The sequence below is a fragment of the Grosmannia clavigera genome (assembly GCF_000143105.1).
Source record: "Grosmannia clavigera kw1407 unplaced genomic scaffold GCSC_140, whole genome shotgun sequence".
NCBI classification, from domain to species: Eukaryota; Fungi; Ascomycota; class Sordariomycetes; order Ophiostomatales; family Ophiostomataceae; genus Leptographium; species Leptographium clavigerum.
In genome coordinates, this window is record NW_014040801.1 from 1712621 (window position 1) to 1734584 (window position 21964).

At 58.7% G+C, this 21964-nt stretch overlaps 8 protein-coding genes across 8 annotated transcripts; 6 read left to right on the plus strand and 2 right to left on the minus strand.

Moving 5' to 3' along the window:
• CMQ_1649 (guanine nucleotide-binding protein alpha-3 subunit) lies at window positions 1-1328 on the plus strand (the record flags this gene model as incomplete). Its single annotated transcript, XM_014318728.1, has 5 exons — window positions 1-124; window positions 192-537; window positions 598-726; window positions 794-1162; window positions 1229-1328. The coding sequence occupies 5 exons, from the start codon at window positions 1-3 to the stop codon at window positions 1326-1328; spliced, it is 1068 nt and encodes a 355-aa protein (XP_014174203.1).
• A 1946-nt stretch (window positions 1329-3274) lies between these two features.
• CMQ_1000 (glycogen phosphorylase) lies at window positions 3275-6280 on the plus strand (the record flags this gene model as incomplete). The annotated part of the gene is made up of 6 exons (XM_014318079.1): window positions 3275-3431; window positions 3505-3825; window positions 3876-4141; window positions 4209-5638; window positions 5717-5789; window positions 5846-6280. 6 exons carry the CDS (start codon window positions 3275-3277, stop codon window positions 6278-6280), a joined length of 2682 nt encoding a protein of 893 aa, XP_014173554.1.
• Window positions 6281-7502: 1222 nt separating this feature from the next.
• CMQ_1152 (map kinase) lies at window positions 7503-9060 on the plus strand (the record flags this gene model as incomplete). The annotated part of the gene is made up of 8 exons (XM_014318231.1): window positions 7503-7558; window positions 7670-7717; window positions 7793-7922; window positions 7992-8035; window positions 8099-8555; window positions 8616-8694; window positions 8759-8942; window positions 9003-9060. The coding sequence occupies 8 exons, from the start codon at window positions 7503-7505 to the stop codon at window positions 9058-9060; spliced, it is 1056 nt and encodes a 351-aa protein (XP_014173706.1).
• A 1008-nt stretch (window positions 9061-10068) lies between these two features.
• On the plus strand, window positions 10069-12751 carry CMQ_575 (lalv9 family protein; the record flags this gene model as incomplete). The annotated part of the gene is made up of 2 exons (XM_014317654.1): window positions 10069-10881; window positions 10964-12751. The coding sequence occupies 2 exons, from the start codon at window positions 10069-10071 to the stop codon at window positions 12749-12751; spliced, it is 2601 nt and encodes an 866-aa protein (XP_014173129.1).
• A 339-nt stretch (window positions 12752-13090) lies between these two features.
• On the plus strand, window positions 13091-14857 carry CMQ_1141 (tRNA nucleotidyltransferase; the record flags this gene model as incomplete). The annotated part of the gene is made up of 3 exons (XM_014318220.1): window positions 13091-13934; window positions 14004-14260; window positions 14339-14857. 3 exons carry the CDS (start codon window positions 13091-13093, stop codon window positions 14855-14857), a joined length of 1620 nt encoding a protein of 539 aa, XP_014173695.1.
• Window positions 14858-15676: 819 nt separating this feature from the next.
• On the plus strand, window positions 15677-18814 carry CMQ_1537 (ubiquitin-protein ligase; the record flags this gene model as incomplete). The annotated part of the gene is made up of 1 exon (XM_014318616.1): window positions 15677-18814. The coding sequence occupies one exon, from the start codon at window positions 15677-15679 to the stop codon at window positions 18812-18814; it is 3138 nt and encodes a 1045-aa protein (XP_014174091.1).
• Window positions 18815-18992: 178 nt separating this feature from the next.
• On the minus strand, window positions 18993-19949 carry CMQ_1034 (tRNA-splicing endonuclease subunit sen34; the record flags this gene model as incomplete). Its single annotated transcript, XM_014318113.1, has 1 exon — window positions 18993-19949. One exon carries the CDS (start codon window positions 19947-19949, stop codon window positions 18993-18995), a length of 957 nt encoding a protein of 318 aa, XP_014173588.1.
• A 468-nt stretch (window positions 19950-20417) lies between these two features.
• CMQ_1103 (elongator complex protein 4) lies at window positions 20418-21927 on the minus strand (the record flags this gene model as incomplete). The annotated part of the gene is made up of 2 exons (XM_014318182.1): window positions 20418-21145; window positions 21207-21927. 2 exons carry the CDS (start codon window positions 21925-21927, stop codon window positions 20418-20420), a joined length of 1449 nt encoding a protein of 482 aa, XP_014173657.1.
• Between the last annotated feature and the right edge of the window lie 37 nt (window positions 21928-21964).

The following is a 21964-nucleotide window of genomic DNA, read 5'->3' on the forward strand; positions in this document are numbered from 1 at the left end:
ATGGGGGCTTGCATGAGCTCGACGAGTGAGGCGGTGGAGCAGAAGAAGAGAAGCCAGAAGATCGACAAGGACTTGGAAGAGGACTCGAAGCGGCTACGACGAGAATGCAAAATTCTACTCCTCGGTATGCATATCCTCCATTGTCAAGTTGTTCCGAGCAGGTTGGGTGCTGACCCGTTGGCTCTGTACAGGCTCCGGCGAGTCGGGCAAATCAACGATTGTCAAGCAGATGAAGATCATCCACCTCAAGGGCTACTCAGAAGACGAGCTTTACAGCTATCGGGCGACCGTGTTCAAGAACCTCCTCGAGTGTGCCAAGTCCGTGATCAACGCCATGCGTGAATTCAACATCGAGCCCCAGACAGAAAACATCCAAGCCTACTGCGTCTTCTTGCTCGACTATTCTATCGAGTCTGGTCCCCAACCACACATCGACCCCAAGGTCGGCGATGCGGTTCGGGCGATTTGGGACGATCCCGTACGCGAGCAGCTCATGGAGCGGCAAACCGAGTTCTACCTCATGGATTCGGCAGAATAGTACGTGTCACGCGCAGTCTTCGGTGACGAGGGAACACATGCTAACCCGCCCTAACACAGCTTTTTCCAAGAGGCCATGCGGATCGTTCGCCCCGACTACACGCCCAATGAGATGGACGTCCTCCGCGCAAGAACAAAGACAACCGGCATCTACGAGACCCGCTTCCAGATGGGCCAGTTGAGCATACAGTATGTGGCGATACAACTCTCCTCGAGCTCGCCCCTTGTCCATCCAGTACTAATAATGCTTGTACAGTATGTTCGACGTCGGCGGCCAGAGGAGCGAGCGCAAGAAGTGGATTCACTGCTTCGAAAATGTCACATCCATCATATTCTGCGTCGCTCTGAGCGAGTACGATCAGGTGCTGCTGGAGGAGAGCAGCCAAAACCGCATGATGGAGAGCCTGCTGTTATTCGACTCGGTGGTCAATTCCAGGTGGTTCATGCGTACGAGCATTATCCTCTTCCTCAACAAGGTCGACATCTTCAAGCAGAAGCTGGCTCGCTCGCCGCTGGGGAACTACTTCCCCGACTACTCGGGCGGCAATGATGTCAACAAGGCCGCAAAGTACCTGCTTTGGCGGTTCAACCAGGTCAACCGAGCCCACTTGAACCTATACCCACAGTAAGTCCTCGTCACTCTGTCTCCGTCCTCTCGGCCGAAACATGACAGCCTGATTAACAAGTGCAGCTTGACCCAAGCGACGGACACGTCCAACATCCGCCTTGTATTTGCTGCCGTCAAAGAGACCATCCTCAACAACGCCCTGAAAGACTCTGGCATTTTGTGAGGTCTCCCTCATCTTATGACAGAACACAAGACACTACCAAACAACTACACCACCGATTTTATCACGCTTTGGCCTACGGGACGACTACAGCACTAACAATCTTGCCTTTAATCAGACCATTATGAACGGCGTTGTCAGGACAGAGGGAATGCTTTGCTTTGGATTTCAGAACTGCGTGGAGTTTTCTGCGAAACCGGTTGTGCCAGGATGCTCAACTTTTGGAGGGGTGCATACTCTTTATATCTTTTGCCGATTCCTTTTCCTTTCCCTTTTCTTTTCCTTTCTGGCCGCCGTATTTCAAGGTATTGAAACCAGGACAGGCCGAGCGACTTGGTCCATGAACAGATGTTATGTGTATGTAATATGAACCTTGGCGGGGTCCGTCGGTGGTTGGGATAGGGGCGGAGAGCTGCAGCTCGTTGGTGGGTTGGATTCTGTCCTGGTGTTTGGATGCCTCTGCATTATATTCTACTGGCTAGACGAGGAGGACAAGATTCCACAGGTGGCGCCCGAGAGTGATGTCTGTCTCTTCTGACGATGCCACCAGAAAGAGAAGCAAAATCTAATTAAACGATTTATGACAAGCGAAAACAGGCAAAACGGCGTTCGCCGCGGCCGCTATGGCTCTAGACGCCAATCGCTATCGTCGCTGCGGTTTTCCTGAATTGATTTGCCAGACACTAAGTGGGTATTTTGCTTCTGTGTGTGGATCTTGGGGTGGTCGCTGCGGATATTCCAAAATACAACGTGCGATGACCGCGTCTCCTTCGATGTGCAAGACCCAACCCGAATTCGAATCCCAGTCCCTGCCGTCTATCTCTGCGTTTTCCGTGGCATGTTTCTCGGACACGCAGACGCCATGTCAATTGTTGACCGCCCAGCACATACATACGTCGTACTTCGGTGGGATCGTTAAAAGCGGCGATCTGCTGCCGGCGGCCCACCAGAGCTTCGAAAGTGCACGGGCCTTTTCTTCTTGGAAGCAAGATACTTGCAGCTGGACATACGAGTAATGGGACACAACGTGCAGCGAGTGCTTGACGAGACGGCTTGCGTACTTTCGACTTTAACACCGTGTCTTTCCAAAGAAGATCCGCTGGCTGCCAAGCTGTTCTGAGAGGCGGCCAGAGAAAGACTGACAATCGTGCAAAAAGAGCGCCTTTGGCACCGGCAGCGGTGGTGAGGCACATTCCCAGCTACGAACGAGACCTTAGCTGCATTCCCGCTGCTTGCAGAATCGCGTGTTTGGGGAGGGTTTTTTGGCAATTCCGCGACCCCCGGGGAAAGACCTTCTATCCGGCGTCTCTTGGCTTCCTCTGTGGCGTGCTGCCCTCGTCTCAGCAGCTTTGCTACCCCGCCCCCGCCGTACAGTCGCGCCTTCTACGTCGTATGGATAGCTAACAGCACAGTTGCCTGCAGCTTGCTCGTCCTTTGTATGTCCCATTGTGCTACGTATTTTACATACTCCGTAGTATAAATCGTAAGATACTAGCTGTCTAGCAGGTGGGGCGAGCAGACATCCCGCCTGCTAGAGCTTGACAATGATGTACTTCCTGCCAGACTGGGATTCATCTAAGCTCCAGTCATGGCAGCCACGCCAATCGCCGCCGCTGTTCCCCTCCTCTTTGCTTTGCTAGTTTTGGTCGCTTAATCAACGTTGTTCGTATAAGGACCGCTTGTTTTCTCCTCCCAAGCTGCTTTCTCATTTCTGCCCATTACCTCTATTCGGCTTCTCGTCCTTCCGTCTAGTGCGTTATATATACTAGTCTTGATATCCAGCCATCTTCTATCCGCCGTATCCGTTGCTTCCATCTCTGAGGGCTGCTCCGTTTCTCCTCGTCCTTTCGGTACTTGTTTTGGATAGCTTTCGTTTTCTACCTCCTCACTCTGTCATCCCATCTTTCTCCTTTATCCATCTACTGCCGCTTCTCCTTCTACCCCCAATCATGGCTTCTGAGCGTCTGCCTACCCGCGAGCGGCGACCGTCAGTGGGCGCTCCTCTCGTCGATATCCAGGGCAGTGTTGGTCCGACTGGCGTCACTCGGCCCAAGCATCGCCGCACCTTCACCGGTTTTGGTGCCCAAGAGATCAAGAGCGTCGAGGGTAGCGTCTCTCAAACTTCCTATTCCTAGCCGTGTTTGTTTGCGCATTGCTGACTCCCTGTGTGATGGAACAGCCTCAATCCCAGAGCCTTTGCGTGCGGCTTGGCTGAAGCACCAGGTCAGCGGCTTCAACACCAAAGATGAGTTTGAGACTGAGCTGGTCCGCCATGTCGAGACTACGCTAGCCCGCAGTTTATTCAACTGTGACGAGGCCGCTGCCTATTCTGCTACCAGTCTGGCCTTCCGTGACCGCCTGATCATCGACTGGAACCGAACCCAGCAGCGCCAGGCCTTTGCCGACACCAAGCGCGTTTACTATCTCAGTCTCGAGTTCCTCATGGGCCGTGCCCTCGACAATGCCATGCTCAACATTGGCCGAAAGGACGTTGCCAAGGGTAAGCTGACCACGCTTCTTGACTGCCGGGTTCCAATGCTGACAGAGTAGCCGGTCTCGCTGATCTGGGCTTCCGCATCGAGGATGTCATCAAGCAGGAACAAGATGCCGCCTTGGGCAACGGCGGTTTGGGTCGTCTGGCCGCCTGCTTCCTCGACAGTCTAGCCTCCCTCAATTACCCAGCCTGGGGCTACGGTCTTCGCTACCGCTATGGTATCTTCAAGCAGGAAATCATCGACGGCTACCAGGTCGAGGTGCCTGACTACTGGCTCGACTTCAACCCATGGGAGTTCCCCCGCCACGACGTCACAGTCGATGTAAGCCTTCTCCCGACAACACCCATCCAGGAAGACTGGACAAGAGCTGACCGCTTTTATTTTGCAGATCCAATTCTACGGCCACGTCAACAAGACCACCGACGGGTCAGGCAAGGTGACGGCCCATTGGGAGGGTGGCGACACGGTTCGTGCGGTCGCGTATGATGTGCCTATTGCTGGCTTTGATACACCCTCTACCAACAACTTGCGCCTGTGGTCCAGCAAAGCGGCGAGCGGCGAGTTTGACTTCCAGAAATTCAACAACGGCGAGTACGAGAGCTCCGTCGCCGACCAGCAGCGCGCCGAGACCATCAGCGCCGTGCTGTACCCCAACGACAACCTCGAACGGGGCAAGGAGCTGCGCCTTAAGCAGCAGTACTTCTGGGTGGCCGCCTCACTCTACGACATCGTGCGCCGCTTCAAGAAGTCCAAGCGCGCGTGGCGCGAGTTCCCTGACCAGGTGGCTATTCAGCTGAACGACACACACCCGACGCTGGCGATCGTCGAGCTGCAGCGTATCCTCATCGACATTGAGGGCCTCGACTGGGACGATGCCTGGAACATCGTGACACACACGTTTGGCTACACCAACCACACGGTGCTTCCGGAGGCTCTGGAGAAGTGGTCTGTCGGCCTCTTCCAGCACCTGCTGCCACGCCATCTCCAGATCATCTACGACATCAACCTCTTCTTCCTGCAGCTGGTGGAGCGCAAGTTTCCCAAAGACCGCGATATCTTGCGCCGTGTTTCCATCATTGAGGAGGCCCAGACCAAGATGGTGCGCATGGCCCATCTGGCCATTGTCGGCTCCCACAAGGTCAACGGTGTGGCCGAGCTGCACTCGGACCTGATCCGCACCACCATCTTCAAGGACTTCGTCGCCGTCTACGGGCCCGACAAGTTCATCAACGTGACCAACGGTATCACCCCACGCCGCTGGCTCCACCAGGCCAATCCTGAGTTATCCGCGTTGATTGCGAGCAAGATCGGTGCGTCCGACGCCTTCCTCAAGGACCTGACCCTGCTCAGCAAGATCGAGGCGTTTGTCGATGACAAGGCCTTCCAGAAGTCTTGGGCCCAGGTCAAGCTCAACAACAAGAAGCGCCTGGCCGATTACATCAAGGAGTCGACCGGCGTCGTGGTGAACCCGACAGCCCTCTTTGACGTGCAGGTCAAGCGGATCCACGAATACAAGCGCCAGCAGCTAAACATCTTTGGTGTCATCCACCGCTACCTGACACTCAAGGCTATGACGCCTGAGGAGCGCAAGAAGGTGCTGCCCCGTGTGTCCATATTTGGCGGCAAAGCTGCTCCGGGCTACTGGATGGCCAAGCAGATCATCCACCTGATCAACAATGTCGGCAGTGTGGTGAACAACGACGCCGATATTGGCGATGCTCTGAAGGTGCTTTTCCTCGAGGACTATAATGTCAGCAAGGCTGAAATCATCACCCCGGCTTCAGACCTCAGCGAGCACATCTCCACCGCTGGTACTGAGTGAGTATTCGCCCTACCTTCTACCTGTTGCCCCGCGACGTACACTGCACATTTGCTTACAATACAATTTTCTGGCAGGGCTTCGGGCACGAGCAACATGAAGTTTGTGCTGAACGGAGGCCTCATCATCGGTACCTGCGACGGCGCCAACGTAAGTGTCCAGTTTCCATTGTGTAATGCCGAGAGCGACGTGTCCTAATTGGTCAGATTGAAATCACGCGGGAGATTGGAGAAGAAAACATCTTCCTGTTTGGTAACCTTGCCGAGGACGTCGAGGACATTCGTCACGCTCACACTTTCGGGGAGCACAAGATCGATCCTACGCTGGAGAAGGTGTTTGAAGCCATTGAGAAGGGCACATTTGGCAATGCGCAAGACTTCTCTGGCATGATCTCTGCAGTGCGGGAACACGGCGACTACTACCTGGTGTCGGACGACTTCAACAGCTACCTCGAGACACAGCAGCTCGTGGATAAATCATACGAAGACCAGGAGAGCTGGGTCAAGAAGTCGATCCTCAGCGTCGCACGCATGGGCTTTTTCAGCAGCGATCGCTGCATCAACGAATATGCTGAGGAGATCTGGAACATCGAGCCGCTGGCCGTCGATGCATCGGTGGGCCTGAGCAAGGGTGAGCTGTAGAAGCTCTGGGAGCTCTTTTGGAGAAATGTTGGACACTAGACATTTGTGTGTGGACAAGCCGACATTGGATGCCAGTAGATGGACACCTCCTCTGGTGACATTATGCGATGACAACATCAAAATATAATTTAAGGCGTCTCTACACATCTGCGATTCTATCGGCGGGCAAAACCTCAATGAGGCGACATTGCATGAGGACACTCTGGGCGATTCTGTCAAGGGTCGAAATAGCGTAAAAACATGAGCAAATGCGCAGAAACAGCGGTTTGGGATATCGGCCCTCCCCTGTTGCCGAAATGCGCTTTGCCAGATATGAAACAATCACACCTTGCAGACTCGGGCCACCGACGTCACCTGAATCTCTGTGACCAAGAAACAAGAGCCAGGGCCTCACAGCTGCGCGGTTGCACCCGGAGATATTTCTCCTGGCACCAGGCTGCCCTGCCGATTCTTATCTGAGGCGTGTCTCCTGCCGGCAAGGGCCATTTTCGAGACTATTACGAGAAGAGCAGACACAGTGATGACGAGAGCGATGTTGCGGCCAAGATATCTTACACCTCAGTGGAACAGGACCAAGACGAAAAAGGCTAGGTGTTGTCGCAATGTGTACAAAGCGTAAAAAGGGACCGGATCGAGTGTTCCTATAGGATGGCAGGAATGCGTGGCCCATTGCAAACGGATGGGCTGGAATCGGGGGGGGGGAAAAGAAATCACAGAGCGGTGGAATGGTTGCAGCACAGGAGCTTTGCTGCACATGGCACGCATCCGTGGCTAGGGAGCTTGCCTGACCGTTCTTCCCCCCCTATGGTCCCATTAGCACCTTCCCAGGCCAAGTCGGACTCGATTCGATCCGCAGCTGTTACCCTCTCTAGGGCGGGGCTGGAGGTCTTTTCTTATGCGCCCCCCCGCATCGGCTGAAGATATACGAGTAGTAATCGCCCATGCCGGCAGAAAGCCCTTTTCCTGCTTCTGTTTCGCCTCCGACAAAAATCATCCTCGCCAACTCTTTCCACGAGCCTTCTGCACGGCGAAGAGAGCCGCCCGAAGCAGATTATCCGTACGGCCCCGAAGACGACCGGACAGGTAACAAAAGCAGTTGTTTTAGCCTGCCAAACCACACAGCATCAGGGTGAAAGTGCTACCGTCACCACCGTTTTAGCCTTCCCGTCTATTCTTTTTGTCCCTCGTTCAGTCCGCCGCAGGCAGAGCGACAACCACAGCCATGGCCGAGTTTATCCGCACGCAAATATTCGGGACCACGTTCGAGATCACGTCTCGGTGGGTGACCCCATTTTCCTGTCGGCGCCGTTGCCAGCAGCTAAAAGGCCGCGGCGCTGTTTCTGCAACGCTTCTTCCTGGTACACTAACGGCTTCTTCTTGCTTGCTCAGATACTCGGATCTCCAGCCGGTCGGCATGGGCGCATTCGGCCTTGTATGGTGCGTTCAACTCCTAGAGGTCAGGACTGATCGCCACTACGAAAGGCTGCTAATCTGTCAATGTCCATGTTGCAGCTCCGCCCGTGACCAGCTCACGAACCAGAATGTCGCAATCAAAAAGATCATGAAGCCTTTCAGCACACCCGTCCTGGCTAAACGCACGTTCAGAGAGCTGAAGCTGCTCAAGCATCTGCGACACGAGAACGTATGGTTTCTTTCCACCGTTCTGTATTTGCGTCTTGCTGGACCCCATCTGACTTGACCCTGTCCGCAGGTCATTTCGCTATCGGACATCTTCATATCGCCCCTGGAGGACATGTACGTGTTTTCTTCTCTCTGCCATGCGGCCCGCTCGTGTACTAAGACTTGTCTGCTCTCTAGCTATTTCGTCACAGAATTGCTGGGAACCGACCTGCACAGGCTTCTGACGTCACGGCCTCTCGAGAAGCAGTTCATCCAGTATTTCCTATACCAGATCATGCGCGGCCTGAAATACGTCCACTCGGCCGGCGTGGTGCACAGAGATCTGAAGCCGAGCAACATCCTGGTGAACGAGAACTGCGACCTGAAGATCTGCGACTTTGGCCTCGCTCGCATCCAGGACCCGCAGATGACGGGATATGTATCGACGCGCTACTACCGCGCGCCGGAGATCATGCTCACGTGGCAAAAGTACGATGTTGAGGTCGATATCTGGAGTGCTGGCTGCATCTTCGCGGAGATGCTGGACGGCAAGCCGCTCTTCCCCGGCAAGGACCACGTCAACCAGTTTTCCATCATCACCGAGCTTCTCGGCACGCCGCCAGATGACGTAATCAACACGATTGCTAGTGAGAATGTAAGTGTGCCGCGTATGGGGTTGGAGAGAGCAGGGCATGACTGACGGGGCTGGTGGCAGACGCTGCGATTTGTCAAGTCGCTCCCCAAGCGCGAACGACAATCGCTGAGAGACCGGTTCAAGAACGCAGAAGACCCAGGTGAGCACCGTGCCCAATTTCACTCGTTTGGTCTGCGATAGCCGTCTAACAGGTCATCTGCCAGCCATCGACGTGCTGGAGAAGATGCTGGTGTTCGATCCAAAGAAGCGAATAACAGCAACGGAAGCCTTGTTACATGAGTATCTGGCGCCCTACCACGACCCAACGGACGAGCCGGTGGCCGAGGAGAAGTTTGATTGGAGCTTTAACGATGCAGACCTCCCTGTCGATTCGTGGAAGATTATGATGTATGCCGAATTTGTTCCTCCGGTAGCCGCTTCTGTATCCGTGGCTGACGTGACGTCTAGGTACTCGGAGATTTTGGACTACCATAACATTGAGACGACCGAGCCAGTAGTTACCTAAAGAGAAGACGAACCAGCAGAGCAAGCTGGGGACTGGCGTGCAAGTCACAGGGCAGACGCAAGAAGATTCCCGCACGTGACCTCTGCGCTTTCTTGTGTACGATGTCTTTTGGAGGCAGCCCTTGAGCGCCTAGACTAGAGGCCTTCCTTTTCTTCACTTTACTTTTTATTCCCCTTTCTCCAATTTGCATGCCGGGGCGTCTTTTCAGGCTTGCTTTCGGGCGAAGGACACGCTGGATAATCGAGAGGCAAGCGAGACAGCTAGGTTTAAAGAAAACGAATATAAACATGGTTAAACGGCAAGAGTCAGATGCCGTTTTCATGCAGTGCTGACGTGGGACCTCAAATAAACAAGGGAGCAAGCGATCCGCAGTGTTGCTCGGCATAAGAGCCGGTTAGTGGCTGACTGCTGTACGTCGATACTCCAGTGAAGCTGCACTAACACGTGTCTAGCGCGATATCAGTATCGTCTACTCTATCGAACCCGCAACTGGCCATAACACATGGTCGCCCCTCCTCACCTCCATTGCCTTGTTCTCGTTCCCTTCTACGATCGGTATAGCAGAGTTGCGGCATCCTGTCGGCGATGCTGTACTGGCTGCACCGGGAATTTCGCCAAGCCTCTTCTCAGCTGTTCTTGTCCGGACGTGGACCCAGTATTTTTCCACATCTGCCGACGCTAATTGGACGGCATTGTGATTAGGAATTGTATTCCTTCCTCTGTCCAGAACTGTCAACTTGCCCACATCTCCTCTGCTTCGACCTCGTCGTCGTCGTCGTCGTTGCCGTGCCGCCCCCGCGTCCCATTACCGTCATCATCGCCCGAAAACGCGACATAAACAGGCCTACCAGCTCACGGGGACGGCCTGACCATCGAAGCTCTACTGCGTGAACGGTCCGCTGCCGACTCGACTCGAGCCCGACTCGATTCTTCCTTTCACCGAAAGGTGACTACAAGAAAGGCGACAGACCGAGACGAGCTCTCCACCGACGGGCCACGGACACAGCGATGGACGCCGAACACGATGGACCGGCCAAGGCATCTGTACCGCCGCCGCTCGTGCTCGACGAAGCTGGCTGGGCCGATCAAGTCAGAGCTGTCGATCCACCGCTTCTGTCGGCCAGGACTGTGCCGCCGACACCCATGACGCCCAGGACGCCGTCCGGTCGGCCTGTTGGCTTCACGCCGCTGATCTGCGTGGTCGACTTTCACCACGCCCGCGGGCCCGAGGTCGAGATGTGGTTCGGCGCCGATGAAGACCATCCTGACCCGGCTGTGCAGTACGACTGGCCGTTGCTCCCGTTCATGGCTTTGAGCGACGGTGCCCACGCATCGACGGAGGACTTTTCATACTTTACGCTGCTGCGGCCAACCAATGACGGCGGGGCCACCACTCCGTCAGCCCTAGATGCCCCGACTGCTCCAGCTACTCCGGCTGCCTCGGCCACCTCTCTCTTTGGCATCTCGTGCACGCGCCAGATCGACGCGACGCTGCTGCGAAACCGGCCGCCCGAGGTGACACGCTCGACCGTCCAAAAGGCGGTCGTGGTCATTACCGACAGTCCGCAGTTCTTTGGCATGTTGCGCGAGCGGCTCAGCATTGTGACGACGGCCTGGTTCGACCAGCGTGACTTCACCGACGTCGACATCCTGCGGCGCTTCCAGGAAGCCCTGGCCGAGGAGAAGGCGCGCGGCGGCCTGGGGCCGGGAGGCGAGGACGAAGACCGCGACCAGTACCTGGGCATGAGCCTGCGCGAACTGGTGCACGAGTTCCGCTGGCAGACGCTTGTGCTGCTCAAGTGCTGTCTCCTGCAGCCAAAGGTGTGTTTTCCTGTTTTTCTGGGGGGGGGGGGTTTGGATGTGGATGGCCTAGCCGCGCGACTGCTGCTAACACGTCTACTAGATGCTCTTTTTCGGATCTCGCTGCGAGCGTCTCTGCATGATGCAGTTCTCGCTCATCTCCCTGATACCCGGGCTGCTGCGCAACCTGCAGGACTGTGCCAGCCCCGAGCTAGACAGCTATGCCCGCAGGATGAAGCAGCCGACCAGCCTGCGGACGAGCGACCGCAACTCGCTGCTGGCCTACATGGGCCTCCCGCTGCAGATCTTCGGCAAGGGCAGTCTGTTTGGGCCGTACACGCCGCTGCAGCAGCTGGACGTGCTGGCGGACTTTGGCACCAAGTCATACGTCGTCGGCAGCACCAACTCGCTACTGCTGCAGCAGCGGGACCGCTACAGCGACATCCTGGTCAACCTGGACGAGATGACGGTCAACGTGACGTCTACGTCGCTGCGGACGGCCCTGCAGCTGTCAGTGCCAGACCGACGCTGGATCGACTTTATCACGCAGGAAGTGAACGACACCTGGGACGAGTCGAACCCGGGACGGCCGAAGACGATGGGCTACGTCGGCAGCGAGGAATTTATCCGGCTGCAGTTTGAGGAGTACCTGCTGTCGCTGATCTCGTCGGTCAAGTACCATAACTACATTACGAGCATCAACAGCCGCACCGGGCGGCCCAACCTGCCGCCGCTTCCGCACATCGAGGGCGATCCGTCGTCAGACTTTGGCAACGACTTTATCGAGTACTGGTCGCGCACCGGCAACTACCAGCTGTGGCAGGCTAACACCGACTCGCACCTGTTTGAGTTTGTCGAGCCGAGGCATCCGTGTGCCGGCGGACTGTCGGTCGACGACGTGCAGCGCCGCATTGCCCAGCAGGTCCAGGACATGCACCTAGACGAGCGCTTTGCCCAGGGACGCGAGGTGATTGGGCGAAATCTGGCAGCCGGACGCGAGAAGGCATCGACCATGTTTAACAAGTTTTATGCCGACATGGAGACGATGCGCGAGGCCCAGCGGAAACGGGCGGAAGAGGCGAAGTTGCAGCAGGCCCAAGAATCTGGCGAGGTGTATGCGAACGGGGCGGGCGACTATGTCGGATCGGATGCGCTCGCGCAGACGATCAGCAACCACAGCTCGTCGACGGTGCTGACGGGTGGCGACGCCTACAAGACGCCGCCGACGGCACAGTCGGTCGGCGGGCGAGCCACGGCGTACATGAGCAGCTGGGCTTCGTGGGCGGGCGAGAAGCGCAAGGCAGCCGGCTGGGGGAGTCGGCTGTCGGGCACAGGCAGTATAACGAGTATCGGCAGCAGCACGGGCGGCAATGGGGCGGCCGGCAGCTGGAGCCTGCTGGGGAACGGGGCCAACCGTCGTGGCAACCGCAGCACGATGAGCAGCATGACGTCGGATGCGTCGTCGGAACGCGGCGTCCTGGTGGCGACGAACGGCAGCGACATCCAGAGTCCGCGCATGTCGGTGTCGTCGTTTGCGACAGGCTTCAGCGAGGTCAACGAATCCGCACCCCTGACAACGGCACCGGGAGGCACGACCATCCGATCGGTGCCGCAGAGATTCTTTCACGAGGCCGGGCCGGACAAGGATGTCCTCAAAGAAGAGGACGTTGGCCGAGTGGAGGAAGAAGACGAAGACGAGGACGACGAGGACGAGGACGAGGACAAGGACAAGGACGACGGGAAGGACGGGACCAAAGAGGACGCGAACAGCAGCTTGCCGAAAGACGACCTGCCAGCAAAGGCTGCCGTCGTCGAACAGACGCAGCCAGCAGACGAGACGGGCGTGAAGGCTATGGCAGGCTTTGGAAGCAAGGTCAAGCTGCTGCCGTGACAGGACAGGTCGGCACCAAATGTTTTTCTCTGGATAGAAGCGGCACGATCCCCATTAATACGCACACATACACATAAAGGACACTATACCCATAGCATTGAATAAGGCATGGAGAGAAAGAAAGAGAGGCAGTGCAGTCGGTGGATCACGTGAACTGACAGAGCAAAATCTGCGGCTGCGGGGAAGAGCAGAGGGCGCTTGCCGTTTTCGATAAGATCACTAAATTGCAGCTGCCAAACGAAGAGGCAAGATGGACAATTGATGCTGCACCCGACACTCGACTCTGTGCTGCGACCAGTTCTGTGTAGGAGCTTGCACCGGTCCTTCGGCGCCGTTTATATGAAGAGGAGGCTGAGCCGGGGATTCGGAGACAGCGCGTGTGCAGGCGAGCAGGCAAAGAGGCAGCGGCCACAGACGGCGGACAAGACGGCGATGGAGCTGAAGATTGAGCTGACAGAGCGGGAGAAGCGGCTGGAGCGTCTGCTGCTGGACGTGGCAGCGTTTGTGGACGGGGGTGCAGACCGACAGGGGACGCAGCCGCTGGTGCTGCGATGGGCGGGCGGCTGGGTGCGCGACCGGCTGCTGGGGCGCGAGAGCCACGACATCGACACGGCAATCGACACGATGACGGGCTTTGCGTTTGCGCTCAAGATGCAGGAGTTTTGCGGGATGGCAGCGAACGCGGCGCGCCACGGCATGGAGCCACGCGACCTGGGCAGCCTGCACAAGGTGGAGGCGAACCCGGACAAGAGCAAGCACCTGGAGACGGCGACGGTGCGAATCTTTGATATGGAGGTAGACTTTGTCAACCTGCGACGCGAGACCTATACGGCTGAGAGCCGCAATCCTCTGGTCGAGTTCGGCACGCCCGAGGAGGACGCGCTGCGCCGCGATGCCACCGTCAACGCGCTCTTCTACAACCTCAACTGCGGCACGGTCGAGGACTTCACCGGTGGCGTCGCCGACATGGAGGCCCGCCTGATCCGGACTCCGCTGCAGCCGCTGCAGACATTCACCGACGACCCGCTGCGCGTCCTGCGGCTGGTCCGGTTTGCTAGCCGTCTGCAGTTCCGCATCGACCCGGCTGCCGAGGCCGTCATGGCCGACCCGAGCGTGCTGCAGGCGCTGCAGCAGAAGATCAGCCGAGAGCGAGTGGGAACGGAGGTGGAAAAGATGTTAAAGGGTGAGTGTGGGAGATATTGTGTTGGGAACGAGAGAGAGAGAGAGAGAGAGAGAGAGACTGACATCCCAGGAAATCACCCCCGCGATTCACTCCAACTGATCGACCGACTCGGCCTCTACCACGCCATCTTCACGGATCCAGCACATGCAGACGCCCCCAAGCCGCGGCTGGACGGATGGACGGCCACGTACGAGACGCTCAATCACCTGGCCGCGACCACGACACCCGGATCGGTCTACGACGTGCTCGTGCGCACGGAGGAGGCGCAGTACTTTGCCTGGGTCCTCGCGGCTGCCGTGCCGTGGGACCAGGTGTCGGAGCAGGGTGTCGGAGCAGCATCAGCGGCCAGCAGCAGCAGCAGCTCGAAGCAGCGGCTGCCATTGGCCACGCTGGCCCTCCGCGAGGGCATACGGGCGCCGAACAAGCTGAGCGACGTGATCACGGGAGCACATCGTCACCGCGCCGACATTCTAGCGCTCAAGCAGGCCGTCTGCGATGGGGCGCCATGCATGCGCGAGCGCGATCGCTTTGGCATGGCCATCCGGACGTGGGAGGCGCGTGGCAGCAACTGGAAGCTGCAGGTGCTGTACGCGCTGCTGTTCGAGGTCCTGACGCTGGCCACGAAGCAGGCAGAGGGAGCCGGCACGGCGGCCGCGTGGACGGCCGAGCGCGACGCCCTGCTGTGCGGCTGGCAGGCCTTTCTCGACCACCTGCAGGAGCTCGACGTGCTGGACGCGCCGCACATCAAGCGGCTGCTCGACGGAAAGCAGGTGGCGGCCGCGCTGGCCGTCCGGCCGGGCAAATGGATGGCGGCTGCCATGGACATCTGCATGGCCTGGCAGCTGCGCCATCCCGGCGAGACCGATCCGGCTGGGGCGATTGAAGAGGTGCGCCGACGCAAGGACGAGATTGGGTTGAGCTGAAGTACGGAGGCAGAATAGAAGACCAGGCGCGCCTAAAGCGGTGGGCACTCGCCCTTCATTAGTGGACCATGAGCTATAGCATGCCCGTAGCAGTGCTTCAATGCAACTCAGCACGACACAGGCTAACAGAACCCCCCGCTGCCGAACAACGCGCCTTCCCCACTGCACCGCTGGTGGAACCACTGCCAGACTGCATGATAATAGGCCGGCGGCGGAAGGAGCGACCTCATGCACCGACTGCCCCATACCTTTTCCAGATAGCGCAACCAGCTCGCTCTTGTCCGCATCCTCTCGCAATCCCACATGCTTCTTCCCTCTTCTCTCCTCCATCTGCTTCTTTGCCGGAGCCTGACGGATCCCGGTTCCTCACAGAGACAGCCTCTCAGACGAGTCCACGCGCTTGAAACGGGCCTTTTCCGGCTGCTTGCTTTTGTTCTAGCACCGGCTAGCCCTCTCGGAATCTGGGCACTGTCCACCCCTGGTCAGACCTGTATGATTGTTGGCAACCCAAGAAGCACTACCGCGCTCTTTTCCTCCATCCTCTCTCGGTTTTCTTCTTCACGGGGTCTGCATCCCACTTCCCTCCCTCCCCCAGACGACCGAGGATGAGGTGCAGCAGCATTTATTGACGTTGATGGTCTTTTTTCTTTTTTCCTTCTCTTTTCTTTCTTGCGACGGCCCCTCTCTCATTTCAACCGGCCCTCCCATCCTCGACCCATCGACCCATCGGCCCATCGACCCATCCCGACGGCCATCCCTTCGGTTCTCGTCGACGACAGAAAAGTACATCCTGTTTCATCCTGCCCCTCCTCTCCAGCGATGGCCGCGTCGGCCGCGTCGGCTGCGAGCCGGTTGGACAGTGCCAGCACGTGGCACAACTGGACGATATGGACAGCCCAACGACTACCTTTTCTGAACATGACCCGCCTGGCTCCTTCGCTCGACGACCTCGTCTCGGCAGGGCCCCGGATGGCCGTGAAGCTCGGCCGTCTCGTCGACGGCCTCGGCGGCTTCCAACAGCGCGTCATTCCAGAGGCCACCGAGGCTGCCGGAAACATGGTCTTCCAGGCCGTCTCTTCTCTGCAAACAACCGGCACGCTGGCGACTGAGGCTGCTGCTGGCTTTGCGAGTGCTGCTGCCGGCGCTGCTGCTGGTGCTGCTGCCGGTGTTGCTGCTGCTTCTTCTGCTGGCGTCGATGCTGGTGCTGGTGCTGGTGCTGGTGCTGGTGCTGGTGCTGGTGCTGCTGGTGTTGCTGCCGAGACCGCCAGCGAGCAGCTTCTTTCCGGCACGCTCTCTGCTTCGGCTGCTCTCCTGTCCACCGAAAGCGCCCGAGGACTGGGCAGCCTGTTCAACTACGCCACGAGCAAATGGGCCCTCTGCTGTGTCGCCACGGCCATCATCCTCAACCGAACCTACATCTTTGCGGCAACACGTCGCCGTGTCCGCCTTCCCTTCACGATCCGCTTCTTGCTGCGCATCTTGCCCATCCTGTCGTTCCTCATGCAGGCACGCCGGCTCCTGCAGTCCATCCAATGCCAGACATCGCCCGACTTTGCCCAGCTGCGGTGGGGAGATCCAACCAAGCACTCGGACCTGCTGTTCGCCGAAAGCAGCCCGCTGCTGCACAGCCTGAGCTCGCACCTGCTCTTCGGATCGTCCGACGAAGCGTCTTGCATCGCCGCCCGCATGATGCCCAGCGAGCAGTACCCCAAAATCGCCGACCTGCGCGGCTCTCTCCCGCTGCTCTGGCCGCTCTTCGTCTCCTTCTGTGTCAGCCACTTCATCGAGACGCTTTCCTGTGCGGTTCAGGGACGCCCGGTAGCTGCCGAGACCGGCATTACCCTGTTTGAGCACTCGCTCGCCTTTGCCGAGGCAGACGCCGCTATGAGCAGCCAGGTTGGCTTGAGCTCGTTTGTCACATCCTTCATGGCCGCGGCCCAATCGTCGCCCGTCGTTGTTCTCGCACATGCTTCGGCCGCTGCGGCAGACGACACCACCGTCTCCATCAGCCGGTCCGCGATCCTCAGCAAAGTCAACACGCCGCCAGAAGTTCTGCTGCTGGCTTTCCTGTCGGCCATGAGCCACGTGACGAGTCACATCCTCGGGGTGCTCAACCTGCAGGCCAAATTCCGCCTGTTCAGCACTGGCTTCTGGGCGCTCTGTTTCATGAGCAGCATCGTCTGGAGTGCCCTCACCTTCTCACTCGACGACCTTTCTGGCCAGAGCCTCCTGCGCTTCCCCACCGTGGCCATTGTGGGATTCATTCCGCACTTGCTCGTTCTCATCGGCATCCTCATCTGCTGCTTCATATACGGCTCGGCTCTGCTGCTTGCGGCCGTGTCGCAGGAGCCGGACGCCACAAATGGCAACGGCAACGAGAATCTATCCTTCCGGGAGCGCCTTTCCCACGCGCACGCAAACATGCAGGCCAACCAGCCGACAGTCAACCTCCGCATCGGCGTGGAGATGGACTTTTACACGGCACTGCTCCGCGTCGGCTTCGACGCCATAAGCATGGCAAGCGAGGCGGTGTATCTGAACGAGGACCGCCGTGTCAACCTCCGGCTGCAGACCTGGCTAGAGGACGAGAGATACAACGAGTTGCAGGAGCTGCGCAGTCGGTGGCTGGTCTCCGACCTTCCGGGGTCGCGGTACGATGTCATGGGCGCAACGGGTCTCGTTCCCGCCACCGGTGTGAACCCGACGTCTTTTGTGACGAGCGGGTTTGCTCGCGAGCGGACTGCCCGGAAAGCGGTGTCTGGGAAGGCGAACGAGCGAGTGCGACCGATCCGGACTGGAATTGGCGCCTCGGAGCGCAGCGGGCGTTGGGTGATGGCGGTGGAGTATCTGATCCACGTCGGCAGGCTTGTACTCTCGTTGTCGGCGGTGTACCTGTGTCGGTGCCTGGGCTGGATCGGTATCCGGAGCCAGCCTCGCTGGCTGCGCCGATTCGTACAGCGACGAAAGGGCGGGCGTGGCGCCGAGGGAGGGCCAGAAGGCAGCGTGGACGGCTCAGAGGAGGACGAGCTGGTCAAGGAGTGGCTGGACAACAGCAAGATTGAGAGCGTGCGGATCCACCGGAGCAGCCAGGTGGACGTGGAGCACGAGGTGCGGCAGCGGGTTACCGGCGGCATGGCGGACATTTCGGGCTCGACGCGGCGAGAAGAGCGCGAGATCGACAGCCGGCTGTACCAGTGGTGGCTCAAGGGCGGCTGGTGGGGAGAGACGGATGCGAGCGGCGACTACGAACCCAGCATTGCTGCAGACGAAGACGCCAGCAGCGTGATCTCTGCGTTTGAGGAAATCGAGGGCGAATCTGGATGGGAGTCAGCCGGCGACGACGACGACGACTACTACGGCGGCCTTGGACAGCGAACACCGACGCAGCAATCACCGATGGCATCCGGCGAGAATACACCGGCCGGAGACCTGCAGATGGAGATGCCGGAGCTGGCGAGGCTGCTGGACCCGCGCAGCCCGGAAGAACGGGCAGAGGCCCAGGCGCTTGCGGCACATCTGAAGAGTGACGGGATCATGACGCGGTCTGCGTTTGCACAGTTCCGACATCGCCAACGAGCTGAGCTGCTGGCGACATCACGGTTCAGCGGAGCGGCTCAACGGCTGGCAGCCTTTCGGCCGGGCGTGCGGCTTTCGCCTGAAGAGGAGGCACAGCTGCTGGAAGAACTGCTGATCTCGCGACGAGCAGCAGCCCGAGAGGACGACGATTTTGGAGCTGACAACACATCGGCCTCGTGGGCCACCGGAGCTGCCGGCCTGGGCCCCGATGGGCCGCAGTGTGTGGTGTGCCAGAGTGCTCCTCGGACGATCATTGTGTGGCCGTGCCGCTGCCTCAGTCTCTGCGATGATTGCCGTGTATCCCTGGCCATGAACAACTTTGACAAGTGTGTCTGCTGTCGGAGAGAAGTGCTCAGCTTTAGCCGCATCTATGTGCCCTAAGAGTGCTTCTGCTATGTTCCCTTGTTTTGAGTACTCGGCCGTTGTTTGTTTCCTTTATATGATGCTGCTTGCTTTTACCATCTACTCTTGTCTACGGCGTGCATTCACTGCGCAGCATTTTGCATCATATAGAGTATGGGTATCACTGGTTTTATTATTTTCAGCGCTGCTACGGCTGTCATATAGCAGCCCACTCCAGAGTGAAAGTGCGTACGCCACTGCAGGCTGTTTCATTATCATTGTCATCATCACCATCAACACTGCTACCGGGCGGCTTCCAGCCCCCAATAAGCAGGCCCTTCTTCACGCCGGTCGCTAGCCGTCCGGTGCCTACAAGGTCCAGCAGCGCGATCGGCTCGTCCCAGCCGTAGGTTGTGGCCACAAAGTGCGCGTGATACCGGAACGGATCGCCCGGATAGATGCTCAGATCGCCACCGAAGCGCAGCCCAGGCGTGGCAAAATAGCCACGGTTGGCAAGATGGGCACGCATCGCATAGGAGGAAGAAGCTGCGGCTGCAGCGGGCATTTCGAAAGGCATTCGTGGCATGGACAGCCGCTTTGTCTCGTCCGGCTCGCAGCAGCCCACAAGTCCCAGAGAGGCGGTCGGCGTGATGCGAACCAGAGGGTTACTCCGGATGCCGACAGCCTGTTCTGCCGTGGCAGAACTCTGCTTCTCCTTACCGGCTCTGTCGCCATTTCTTTCACACGCCGCTCTCGCCCGCGCCTCGACAGACCGCTTCTGCCGCTCAGCAACCTCTGCATCTGCGGCAGCCTGGACGATCAAGCGATGGCTCTCGACAGTCTCAAGGTAGCGCTGTCGCACGACCGGGCTCGTCAGGCCGGCGAGGTGGTCAGCCCAGTCGTCAGCGACATAAGCAGTCTGCTGGTCCTGGACGAGCCACTGGACTTCGTCGGGTGCCAGTTCGAGCGGCAGGCCACTGAAGACGCCCTGGTTGGGGGCCTGCGGCGTGATGCCGACGAGGACAGAGCAGATACCGTTCTGGCGGCGCAGACGCGCGACATCGGCGACGTCGAACACGAGGTAGCGGCCGCCAATCTTGGCGATGCGGATCTTGGCAGAGCTTGGCGACACGACCGCCATGGAGCGGTCGGTAGTTGCCGGGAGCAGCTCCATCGTCCCTGACGAAAAGCAAGGAGGGGGAAAGAGGACGGGCCCGCCTGAGTGTACCTAAATCAAGAAAAAAAGCACATTGCGTTAGCGGATGTCTCTCTATCTTGCGAGCTGTGCAGCTCTGGTGTGGAAGTGTGAAGAAATGAAGGAAGCAAGAAAAGTCCGTGTCATAGGTTTTGAATTGATTTAGTTCTCAGCATGAGTTTTGCTCAGGGGATTGACAGATAGTATAAATGAGTTGTAATCATATGGAGCTTTGTCTTGTATCATCGCGTATGGGCAAGAAACGGGTAGAAGAGGGGTTATCAACTTACGAAAGTCAGATCATTGCCTTGGAAGAAACGAAGAAAGAAGCTCCAAGTTGAATTTTGCTCGTGTTTTTTTTTATTTATTGTCGATGGTTTTTTCCGTAGACCCACTTTTGGAGAAGAAATAGTGGCAGAATCCCAAGGCGGTGAAAGGCGGGCTTGTTCAAAACTCGATGCCTTCTTTCGTAGAGCTGGCCGGGGCAGACTTGTCGTTGTGGTTGCCGTCGTCGACGGGCGGCAGGCTGTAGGGGGCGATCTCGAGGCCCCTGGAGGCGCTCATGCTGAAGCAAAAGTTTTCGCGCAGGGCCCTGCCCTGGGGGCTGGCGCCGGCGCCTCCGGTCTCGGAGTAGACCTGCAGCTTGTGGACGCGGAACCAGCCCTGCATCTTGTCGGCGGGCGACGTGGGCGTGTTGCTGGCGGCAGCTGAGGCGGCGGACGGCCGTCCAGGCGGCAGGGGGACGAGCTCGACGACGTTGTCGCAGACTCTTTCCAGCTGGCGGACGCTGTAGTCGGCGCGGTCGTAGAGCGAGGTCGAGAGCGACAGCATGACGGTCAGGCGGCGGCCGTGCTCGCGCAGGAGGCTGCGCAGGCCGAGCAGCAGGCTGAGGATGTAGGGGGCGCTCCAGCCGTCCATGGCGTAGAGGGTGGGCGACAGAAAGGCCGGCAGGACGACGCGGTGCACGGCCGACGGCGGCGTGGCCTCGAGGCTGGCCCGCACACTGGCCAGAAAGGCGCGGAGCGGCGAGTGTACCGGTTCGGGCGTGCGTGACGGCAGAAGCGGATTCGGCAGCGGGAACGGGTGCAGCGTGCCCTTGATGTCAGCGGGCCCGAGACGTCTGCTAGGGTCGAGGGTGTGGCAAAAGGGGGTGATGTTGGTGGTGGTAATTGGACCTGTTGGTGTTAGAAGGAGAAGAAGAGGAGAGAATCAGAGAAGAGAAGGAAAAACACTCACCAGCAGGAGACCTGCCGGCTCCAGGACGAGCAGACAGTCCCTCGTAGCGCCAGGCGATCTTCATCCTGTCTGCGTCGGGCACCGGTTTCCTGGATGACGACGTGGACGCGATGCCGGGCAGCTCGGCCTCCCAGCCGTGGCCGAAGCCGAGAACATGAACGTGATGACCTTGGACGAGGCCCTCGGCGGCAAAAGCCCGCAGCAGGACGCCGGCAAAGTCGGTCGTGCCCTGTTCTTGGACCAGGAGCGAGTGACCAAGCAGGAGGCCACCGTAGCCAGCCAACAAGACATCCAACGATGCCGTCCCCGTCGACGTGATGGGCCGCCCGTCAAACGGCGACGGCCGCGCTCCGCCGCCGAGAGCCGCCACCGGTGCTGCCGTCCTCCGGCCACGGATACCAGCCCGCGTCTGTCTCTCCTGCTCCAGGAGCAGGCGCAGCTGCTGCTTGACCGGTGCCAGCTCGGCCCGTCTCGCAGCCGACAGCTCGACCGGTGAGGAGACCGTCCAGGTCGACACGTCGGGTAGGTGCCGCTGCTCCTTCTTCTGCTCCTGTTCCTGCTCCTGCTGTGGAATCACAATCTGTGCTCGCCGCACTGGTGCACCCCGTGCTGCTTGCAATGCTGCTGTCGGCATGCTCCTCTGCTCCTGCGGCTGTGCTGCGGCCGGGCTCCCCCCCGAAGACCCCGCCGACAGGACGACGTTGCGCTTGCGAAATGACATGTCTGAGCCTCTGTACCTGTCGATATCGATTGCGTTG